Genomic DNA, 11,337 nt, shown 5'->3' with positions numbered 1-11,337 from the left:
CCGGGCCACTGAAAAAAAGATAATTTACCCAATGAAAATAATGAAGCAAGATTTAACTAAGATCATTTTAGTGAGAAACAGTAGTTCTAGCTGCACATTCAAATTCCCCGGGGGAGCTTTTAAAACTATATGCCCAGGCTTCATGAAGGGGTTCTGATTTAATTAGTTTGAGGTGAGACACAAGCATGGGTATTTTTTAAAAGCTGCTCTACTGCAGAGCAAGAATTGAGAGCCCTAAGTTAGAAGTACAGCAGAGGATGCTAGGTCAATAAACCTATTCCATTAAATGAAGGATTAATAGAGAGAATGCGGTGAAGGAACTTTTTCCCCCAGAGAAGAAATACAGGCCCATTGGCTAAACAGACATAGTTCAAGACTACAAGAAAATAAAAGTCAATTTTCTTCAATGTCATTTTTTTGGGGCTGGGAGAAAATTTTATTCTCACAGTGTTAGGAACACAGACACTCATATAGACATCACACATATTTCAAAGTATATTTTATTTCTATAATGAACAACACAGAGGGAAGAAATTAACACCTGACAGTTGACTGAAAGACAAACAGAAGAGGAAGAGTTCCAATCTGGCCCAGACAAACAATCACACAGGAAAAAAAGAGTTGCTGTGGAAAAGTAATCACAAGGGAGGAAGGATTCAGTTACTTCTCAAGTTAAAAATCATAATTGGTTACCAGAATACAACTGGCACTGAGTTGCACTGTATCACATCACCTTTGCTTTTCAACTGTTCTTTAGTCTGGACCCTTCCGAGATTTACCTCTTGAAAGAGCCACTGAATTACCATAGCAGGACTAAGAGCCAAGTATTCTCCCGAAATAGAGACCAGAAACATAATTTGACTGCAATGAAGATTCGTCGTTGCTGGTGTGTGCGTGGGTCATTGAAGGCAAGAGTAGTCACATAATTTGTCCCAATCTTTCAGTTAACTTGTGGTCTCATTGGAATCAGAACCAAAGTTTTACACCGTCAGGGGTTTTCTTTGTTGTATTTACACCTTCTTTGCACCCTAACTCCACGGAAACAGAAAAGGAAAACGTGCAGTGCAATTTCTAAATCTCCATCTGGAGAGCTTTAAGAGCAGTAACGGTCCAGGTGAGGTGGCAGTGTGTGACCGGCGTCGCCCAGATCAATTCGGTGTAATAATATCAGGGAGTGGAGAAGACACGACAAGCGTGGGTTTTTGGTCTTGCGGTCGAGTGGACTTCAGGAAGGGAGTGAAAGCAAAAGAGAATTGAGGAGCTAAGGGAAAGAGGAGGAATGTACAGGGCCATACTATTTGGGTGTGGCGGGTGGGAAAGGGATTCCAGGACCTCAGAGGAGCCAAGAGTTGACTGGAGCTCTGAAGCTTCCGGCAGCAACCTCCCGGCGCCCCCCCAGGAAGTGGGAGGTGCGAGCGGACACTACAAGTCCCAGAAGCCCCCGCTTCCCGGAGCCCGCGCGGAGCCGCGCAACGCCCGCCGGGAGTCGGTCGGAGCCGCCAAGATGTCGCAGCCCAAGAGAAGGAAGCTTGAGTCGGGGGGTGGCGGCGAAGGAGGGGAGGGAACTGAAGAGGAAGATGGCGGAGAGCAGGAGGCGGCCCTGCCGCGACCCCGGAGGGCTAGGCGGGAGCGGGACCAGCTATACTATGACTGCTACTCAGACATATCGGTCCACGAGGAGATGATTGCGGACCGTGTCCGGACCGATGCCTACCGCCTGGGCATCCTGCGGAACTGGGCAGGACTGCGGGGCAAGACTGTGCTGGACGTGGGCGCGGGCACCGGCATTCTTAGCATCTTCTGTGTGCAGGCCGGGGCCCGGCGCGTGTACGCGGTGGAGGCCAGCGCCATCTGGCAACAGGCCCGGGAGGTCGTGCGGCTCAACGGGCTGGAGGATCGGGTGCACGTCCTGCCGGGGCCGGTGGAGACGGTGGAGTTGCCGGAGCAGGTGGATGCCATCGTGAGCGAGTGGATGGGCTACGGACTCCTGCACGAGTCTATGCTGAGCTCTGTGCTCTACGCGCGGACCAAGTGGCTGAAGGAGGGCGGTCTTCTCCTGCCGGCTTCCGCCGAGCTCTTCGTGGCGCCCATCAGCGACCAGATGCTGGAGTTGCGCCTGGGCTTCTGGAGCCAGGTGAAGCAGCTCTACGGGGTGGACATGAGCTGTCTGGAGAGCTTCGCCACGCGCTGCCTTATGGGCCACTCGGAGATCGTGGTGCAGGGTTTGTCCGGGGAGGACGTACTGGCCCGGCCGCAGTGCTTTGCTCAGCTGGAGCTGGCCCGCACCGGCCTGGAGCAGGAGCTGGAGGCTGGGGTGGGCGGGCGCTTCCGCTTCAGTTGCTACGGCTCAGCGCCCATGCACGGCTTTGCCATCTGGTTCCAGGTGACCTTCCCCGGAGGGGACTCGGAGAAACCCCTGGTGCTGTCCACCTCGCCTTTTCACCCCGTCACGCACTGGAAGCAGGCACTCCTCTACCTGAACGAGCCTGTGCAAGTGGAACAAGATACGGACATTTCCGGAGAGATCACGCTGCTGCCCTCCCGGGATAACCACCGTCTCCTGCGCGTGCTACTGCGCTACAAAGTAGGCGACCAGGAGGAAAAGACCAAAGACTTTGCCATGGAGGACTGAGCATTGCCTTTTCTCCCAGCTACCTCCCGAGGCGCCCAGACCTGCGTGGTAGAGGCGGCGGGGGGTCGGAGGAGAAAGGGAGATCCCACGTGCAAGTAGGGGGCAATATCTTCTGTCTCCCTTTTCCCTCGTGGCTCCTGGGGAGGGAGAGTGACTTCAGTCTCCCTTCGAGGAGATTCTTCTGGCGAAATTTATTTAAAAAGTGAATCCCGGTACCCCCAACGATGGAAACAACTTGTTTATTAATGGGCTTTTTTAAGTCTCAAAAGCATGTGGTACCAAGCACTTGTATTTCTATTTCTTTTGTTTCACGGGAAGAAAGCAAACACACAGGAGAAAATACCAGTTTATGAAGGCTCATGCACTTCCCTGACACCTCACATCTAAATCTGAAGCCAGGGAGAAGGGTAAAGGGGTTTAGTAGAGTCCATAAATTTCCAGTATGACTTAAATATCTCTCTCAAGAGCCATATTCTATCATTCTCTAAATTCCCTCCTTTCCTAGGTGCCTCTAGGCTTCAGTACTTCTTCCTCATTGTTTTTTTAAATAAACTTTGCTTCTGGTAATGAGAGGGAGAAGAGTGAGGAAGGAGTCTGAATAACCCTGTTCTTACACTTATGACTTCCATAGGGTGCTAAAGTTGAACACATTTCTCCACACATCTCCACAAATATATAATTGTGCAGCATACCCCAAAAATCTAGAAGGTACATTTAGGAGAAAAAGATCTGAAAGACACTGAAGTGGTAGTATGGGGTTTTTTTTTTATTCTTTATTATTAAGATTTAACGAAGAAACTGTTTCATGTATGTTACATAATAGAGTTTTATGTGATTTTTATTAAACCAGCTGATAGAAGGTTTTCTGAACCTAACCCAAGGGTTTGTTCATTATATTGGGTAAATTGTTTAGGCTCTCTAAATTAAAGAAAATATTTTCCCAGCTAGAGAAGTGCACTCATTTTAACTCTCATTTAAAGAGATCAGGTGATCTGGCCTACTTACATCAAGTGAAATTTCCTTTTTTAGCGTTGTTGGGTTTTTTTTTTCTTCTTTTTAGCTCAGCCAAATGTTAAAGTTGTGAATTTCGGAAAATCATTTGTAATGAAGTGTGAGTCATGTTATCAAATTTATTTTACGGATGTTTCCCTCCTTATCCCTGTGGCAAATAAAACATTGGCATTCTATTTTTATAGATGAAGTAAGAAGTCTTGTGTACTGTGACTTATAATGCTTTTGCCTTTTTAATATTGTCAGTTCTTAAGAAAAGTGTTACAACCCCTTCAGGATATAGCTTCAGGGTAATTTATGCTTAATGTATGTTTTTTTCTTCATACTGGTAGCTTTTGTATGCTAATAGCAGGTGTGAAAAAGTGGTCTTTGAAGTGATCAACATAGTTTTGTTTATTGTAACTGAGTTTTCTCCTTTATTCATCGCATATTAAAGTACCAAAGTATTATAACCAATTTGCTAAAATTTGATGTTAACACATGAGATCTTCCATTACGAAGGGAAACATACAAAATCAATGACTTTACAAGATCCAAGCAATAACAGCGATAGTTGTCACCATTTTGATAGTTAACAGTCTATGTAAATGATGCAGTCATAGCAAGGTAGGCCTGATTTAAGCTAGAGGTATAAAATAGGTCCTTTTTTTTAGGGTCAACTATATATTATAAGATGAACATTTATTTAGAATTTTAGTGTATGGTTTTGGGTAGATTTCTGATGTTATTTAACTTCTTAAAAGAATCCCTTTGCTGTATAAGCAGACAAAAGCATTCCCCTGAATTCCATTTTTAAAAAAAAAAAAATATATCTTTTATAAATATGCGTGTATTATAGAGTTCTTGTCACCAGTATAAGCATGCAAAGAGAGCACCAGTTAAAACAGAGTAACTGTAGAAGCAAAAAGTATTTCATATTTAGGCAAAGTAAGCTTTAATATTCTTGTTACTGTTTCCCAAAAGAAAAATGAATTATAAAAATATAGCTGCTAAAGCAATTAGTCAAGTGGCAGCATAGCATATGGCTAAAAGCTAGGACTTGAGCCAGACAGATCCTGCTGGAACCTAGGCTCCCCACTATAACCGTGTGACCTTGGGCAAAATACTTAACCTCTGTTTTTCTCCAGGGCTCTCATGCAAACAGTAGAACAATCATATGTGATACATGTAATGCAGGGAATGTAGTTAATACATGTAGTTAATACATGCGAGCACATAGTACCTGGTACAAAATAAAATCTCAGTGATTCCTAGCTGTTGTAATTACAGAAAACTACTATGCAAACCTGCAGCATTTGGCCACTCCTCTACAGAATAAATATTCAGCATTTTGATTTTCTTACAGGTTTGTTTGGCAGTATCAGCGTGGCTGTGTATGATGGACAGTGTATGACTGGACACCAGATGATCCAAGCCCTTTGGAGTGACAACACTTCCAGAAGGATGAGAGCGTGACATGCTCCAATATCCAGGGACTGTGCAGTCTCTGTGTGAGCTGGATTGCCTAGGGTCATTTGGACCACAGGAATAACTGTCAGCCCTAAGGAGGGAAAAACATGATGAAGTTCTACCTGCTTTCTTCAGACAGCTTACATTTATTTAGTACTGTGAAACTTTCCAAATATTTACGTTAATTCACTGAACCAATGGACATTTTATTGAGTATACCAGATAACAGTCATTGTGATAAGCACTTAGGTATACAAAACAATAAAACATAGTTTTGCTTCCAAGTAGGTATGTTCATAGGATAAACCAAAAAGGAAAATACGTCAACGATAATGGGCTACTTGGGATGCTGTAGGTGTTAGGGAGGGCAGGTGATTACCTTCACTTCATATACTAGGAAAAAGACACAGATATTGAAGCATTTCCCTAAGGTTATATAACTAATTCTTGACAGTTGAACACAAGTATCTTAATTCCTATCCCCAAACAACTTCTTAGTTTAAAAAAGTTCCATTGGAGATCGATCTTGTAGACCTGAAAGAGCCACCTTCGGTATATAGGATCTCAAGGTTGACATTATTAGGTATTCATAGAATACACCATGTACCCGTTTCCCTAACAGGGCTAAGTGTGGCATTCCTTCTGAGGCCCCCAAGAAACAATGCTCACTGCAGTAGCAAAGAAAAGTCGAGCTCTGACTATAAGTACTGGCATCCAGTGAAATAAGTGTTCACTCATTTAATGATTTAATAAACACCAACCATCTAACAATTAAGTTCTATGATAAATAAGCAAATGCTACCCTCAACTTGGATACAGTAGGGGAATAAAATTACCTACATCAGTAGTTTGCACACATTCTTTAACCTGGAAAGACATCATCCAACTAAATCTCACCTCTGCTGGAGCAAAGATGAGAAGCCAGCCCTTTTGTCGGCTCTAACCTTAAAATTCCTCTCAAGTGCAAAAGTGTTACTTGTCATCACATAGATTAAGAGATCCTCAGAGAAAAATGTGATGGTAAGGAGGACGATGATTAATGAGACTATTTCTCAAAATTATTATATATGCTTGTAGGATAAGACATTTGAAACAAAAAATCTGGACCTTACTAAAGCCAAAATTTTAATAAAAAGACATGACCAGTAACATTGGAATTGTGCTTCTTTGGGAGCTTTGGTGATAACAATCATCGTTATTTCTAGTAATAACTTGGAATAAAGACTGATGAAGATTTCAGTTGATCAAGTAGCTACCTTTCTAACTCTTAAAAACAATCACTTATATGGGGTGCCTGGGTGGCTTAGTAGGTTAAGCATCTGCCCTCAGCTCAGGTCATGACCCCGGGGTCCTGGGATCGAGAGTCCCACATCGGGCTCCCTGCTCCTCCCTGCTCCTGGAGGAGTCTGCTTCTCCCTCTCCCTCTGCCCCTCCTCCTGCTTGTGCTCTCTTTCTCTCTCAAATATATAAAATCTTTAAAAAAATAAAATAAAATAAAATAAAAATCACTTATAACAGACATTTTAGAATACAGAGAGCTGTAAGGAAAGAAAACATTCCTCCTTTCTCCAGGCTGCCCCCTGCACAAAAAGGAAGGTGGGATGGAAGTAAATCCTCCCCATACTTTTTAAAGTGCTTAATAGGCGTTCTTGCAATCATATGATGTACATATTTGTGAAAATCACATCACATTCTGCAAAATTGTGCACTAAAAGTAACTTAGAGAAAATTGGTTGGGTGGACAATCAAAACTTTGTAACCAGGAGTACTAAGAATACCAATAAAAATAACAGCAGTTAAAAAAAGATGTTAATCCTAATAAACACTGCAGTAATAAGACAGCCTGATGGAAGAGCAAAAAGAAGAGTTCCTGAGACAAAGCAAAATGTACAAAAATGGAGTGGAGGTTTAATAAACATTTCAAGGCCGAACATGTGGCCAAACCATGCCAAGAGGAAGAACATAGGGTGTGATACATTCCTTTTTGACTAGTTGTGTTCAAGTGTGTCAGTGTACTTTCTGTTCAGTGGTTGTTGCCTGGTAGTATGAATAAACCAACCAATATCCACACTATGTTCTGACATTGTTCTTCTACTTATCAATATCATTTGAGTTTATTCATTTACAGAAACATGCATGGCAGCAGAACATTCTGTCCTTTGTTCAACTTCCAGAAATTAAAGGAATTCAAAGCTCCATTGGGTTTACAGATCTTTTCTTTTTAATGCAAATTTTCTTAAAAGGAGAATGGAGTGGAGATGGGGAGGTTTACAGGTGGCCATAACCATCCTTCAGTATGAATCTATTTATTGTATTATTTTGGTCACCAGAAAAGATCAACAGGAAAAGGGAATAGAAATCCTGACGTGTGTAGAGTGAAAGGAAAATAGTTGAGTGTTCAATTATTGATGGTTGGATAATGGGATTGGGGACAGGGGGTGTTTCTCCAGAGTCCGGGGGCAACATAAAAATATCTTGGTGTCAAAGAGACATGAAGTTAGTGAGAGAAAACATAAGTGAAGATTAAGATCCCCATGCATACATTTTGCCCACATAACCATATCCTTAAGGTAAAACTTTTTCTGAAGTAATGGGCTCAGAACATAACTAAGAGTATTTTGATTGGCTACAAACTATTGCTTATTTTGATATTTGTCCTTAACCTCTCATTTCAGCTTAATTTCTAAACCGATTCAAGGACTGTTCTATTTAAGAACTCCTTAATCCTTTCAAATTTGTGAACAAAGCCTCCAACCTCCATTATCTCAAGCTATATGCAGTTTAGTAATGGGTGGTATGGAATGGGATATTAGATTTTTAAAAACAAACAAACAAACAAACAAAAAACCAAACAAACCCAAAAGCAAAAAACTCTTGAAGTTTTGCTCTTGGTAAAATTATCATATTTAAGAACAAAGTGTAGAATTCTAACTTTAAATTATAAATGATGGTGGAGAATGGATTAAGATCCACAAATGATTAAAATTTTCATTTTATGCATTCATTGGAATCATACTTTTTACCAGGAGTTTTTATAAAAATAAAAAACTGCTTATTTTAATATGAGCTTCTCACTCTACTACCATTTATGATTTGGTTAATTATTAGAATAGAAAACATTTAAATGGTTAAGAATGTACAGTAAAAGACAATTAAAAAGAGAGGATTTGGAAAATCTACAGATTATACAGTCCCTGAATAATTGAGAGTTTACTCTAGTCAGAATAATTAGGGGAAAAACATAAAGAGAATGACAGCAATTACAAGGGGATTTTAATACAAAATGAAATTAAAAACTACCAGGAAATGTGCTGTTTGTAATAAATACAATTTAATATCAGCTAGCTTTGCTTGAACCCCAATCGGGGGGATTTTATAGAGCCCAGACATTATTATAAAATTGGTTCACATATAAAGTAATTCCATGGTATTGGGTCCAAGAAAAATTGGCTTCAGGATAGTAAGTTCTTACATAGATAAGAGAACAGTTGAATTACTCTAAGCTATCAGTTAAGGTTCTTAAAAGTAAAACTAGACCAATAAAGGATGTGGTCATTGCACCATTTCCATAATGATGTTACTGAAGACATCAAAATGATATACTGTTCAGTGCTAAAATATGTGATATAGTTGTTAGGGAGATATCATTTTTCCTCTTTTTTTTTGATTCATTATCTGATTTATTTTATACCAGATGATAATGCATGCATAGAGACATACAGTGAAAATAGCATATGCTGAAACTTTATACCAAATGATATTCAAATACACCAGCTACTATTTCTCAGCATGTAGAATGCTTTTATGCAATAATGGTATATTAATCAAACTGTGCAAAGTCCCACTAAAATCAATGATGTATTAACTTTGTTTACCTCACATCAGTTATACATAATAAGATAATGTTCTTCCATCCTAAGAAAAGTCCATATCTATTATAAATTTTCATTTAAAGGAAACCCCTCCTTTTGTTAGACATGCCTCTGCATACATAGAGATAGTCCCAATACTTATATAAAGCATCCACATTAATTTTTATATCATTATCGAGTGCCTAATGTTCTATATGCATTTTAAGTACATTATCTTATTTACTCTTTGAAATAGCTCTATGAAGTAGTTCTATTATCAACCCCATCATACAGATGAGAAAACAAAGGCATGGAGTTTGGTAAATTGCCCAAGACTACGTGGAGAGTAAGTGACAGAGTTTAGGACTCATCTCCTGAAATCTGAGCATCTAACCTAGTACACTATCCTATCTATGATGCCTGGGCTCTCAGGAGTTAAGGTTTCATCTATAGTCGCTTAAAATAGGTGGGTCATTGTCTTATGCCAGGATCCCCATAAGCAGACCTTGAGACAAGGATACATATAAAAGTGTTTATCAAGAAGAGTTCCCAGAAAATGCCAGAAGGGCAGTTGGGAAGCAAAATTAGGAAGGGAAGGAGATGAGATTAGGGTGTGATAGTAAACCAAATCCTAAGAAAGGGAACTTTGGCTCAGTCCTGCAGAGATGCTCTGGAGACAGCACAAATCACATCTCAGAATGTCCCGTTAGAGAACGAGGTAGCTGGAACATTCATACCTTCTCACCCATCAGACATGGGTTAATGCCTGTCCCTGGGGAGACATAAATTTCTAGGCACTTCCCAGCTCTCCTGGGTGGCATGGCAGTTTTCACAGTCTAAGGACAGTCCCCCAGCTAAGGATTACCAGTGAAGAAAGTTGAAAGTACGGGGAGAGCAGATATACAAGAAAAAAAGGTTGAGGGCTGCAAAGTGACACATGGGGAATAAATGGAGCACTGGTAGGATATGGCTACTATCATAATTATCCTTTCTGAGATTCCTTTACATTCTAAGTTGTTAAATAGTTATGGACACTTTGCTTATGTCCCTCTTTCACTATTCTTTTAAAAGCTGCATGAATAAAGTATAAATATAATAAATGTGTAGAAGGAAAAAGTTAATTTCCTATTCCCCACAGTTTAGAATGTATCTTTCTATTATGTCTTCTTATATACCCGTTTATGTAGGTTTTTCTTAATAAATATGTAGACATATTATACGTGTTACTCTGAAAACTATTTTGGGGGGATTAAAATACATATATTAAATGTCCCATGAAGTCAATGTATGTATCTATAACTTATTCTTATTAATAGCAATATGAAAATATATGGTATGCATAATCCATAATTTATCCAACCAATTCTCTATTGATAGACAGTGGTTTGCAATTCTTGGCTGCTACAAATTTTACTTACCTTTCTCTTTTTCTATTCTCTTTCTAGGTAAGCTCAGCTCATCCATTCCCATTACTATAAATAGTATACCATCCATATGCTGATGATTCCCAAATTTATATTGTTATCCCTGACATCTCTCCTGCATTTCAGACTCATATGTACAACTGCTTAATTGTCATCTACACTTGGACATGATAGGCATCTCAAACCTAACATAACCAAACTGGTTTATATAAATAATGTTATGTATATAATTATATACATAATTTTACCATATATGTATGTATATACCTCTAAACGGCATATTTTTAGGTTTTGCTTGTTTTTTCAAAACCAGTATATATTTATTAAATATATTTTTTAAATAGCCAGAACCTCAACCCTCTACCCAACTCTATCTTGAGTCAAGAGTTAATAAGCTTCTTGAAGACTTGACAATAGCACAAATCATTACATCAGATTATGATCATGGGTCTATATTGATTGCTTGTTTCGTGAGGCTACTATGTTTGGTATTGGCGTATCAAGAAGTATAGCACAAAGTCCTGGGCTGAGTCTTAAGTGGAGAGCAAGCATCTCAATTTTTCAAAGGTAACGAGAATTATAACACACCATATGTTCAGTGCCAAATGAATCACGCAGACAAGTATGATTATAAGGGTTTGGTCATTGCAAGATGGGGAAATCAGAGCTTCTCATTGAAAATGGAGGAATGGAACTGGAGCTTTCAGATTCTCAGGCATGTCAAGATTCCAGCTTATGTACTCTCCACTTGGAACACCTTTCCTTAGACCATATGTTTTCACTCCTTCTCTCTCTTCTTTCAATTCTCTGCTTACATGTCACCTCAGAGTGACATTTCCTTGACTACCATAATGAAAATAGACCTCTTCTCCTCCACAGATACCATTTTCCCCCTTGTTAACTGAAATTCAGTTATTTACTTGTTTAGTGTCTTTCTCATAAGATTTGTGAGAATAGGAATCTTGTCCCC

At 39.9% G+C, this 11,337-nt stretch overlaps 1 protein-coding gene across 2 annotated transcripts; it reads left to right on the top strand.

The window, feature by feature from the left end:
- The first annotated feature begins 1,493 nt into the window (after positions 1 to 1,493).
- On the top strand, positions 1,494 to 6,432 carry PRMT6 (protein arginine methyltransferase 6). Of its 2 annotated transcripts, XR_004301567.1 has the most exons (2): positions 1,494 to 2,727; positions 4,989 to 6,432. XR_004301567.1 is itself a non-coding variant. In XM_032422389.1 (1 exon), the coding sequence occupies exon 1, from the start codon at positions 1,505 to 1,507 to the stop codon at positions 2,630 to 2,632; it is 1,128 nt and encodes a 375-aa protein (XP_032278280.1). In that variant the 5' UTR covers positions 1,494 to 1,504; the 3' UTR covers positions 2,633 to 3,825. The 2 variants fall into 2 exon arrangements, 1 of the variants encoding a protein (XP_032278280.1); XM_032422389.1 differs by lacking the exon at positions 4,989 to 6,432 and having other exon boundaries at positions 1,494 to 3,825.
- Positions 6,433 to 11,337: the final 4,905 nt, after the last annotated feature.

This window comes from Phoca vitulina, unplaced genomic scaffold (genome assembly GCF_004348235.1).
Source record: "Phoca vitulina isolate PV1807 unplaced genomic scaffold, GSC_HSeal_1.0 scaffold2, whole genome shotgun sequence".
NCBI classification, from domain to species: Eukaryota; Metazoa; Chordata; class Mammalia; order Carnivora; family Phocidae; genus Phoca; species Phoca vitulina.
This window is presented reverse-complemented; position numbering and strand designations above follow the sequence as displayed.

Bases quoted from the DNA above. Each gene is read 5' to 3' on its own strand.
- PRMT6 (XM_032422389.1), top strand. From the start codon at position 1,505: ATGTCGCAGCCCAAGAGAAGGAAGCTTGAGTCGGGGGGTGGCGGCGAA.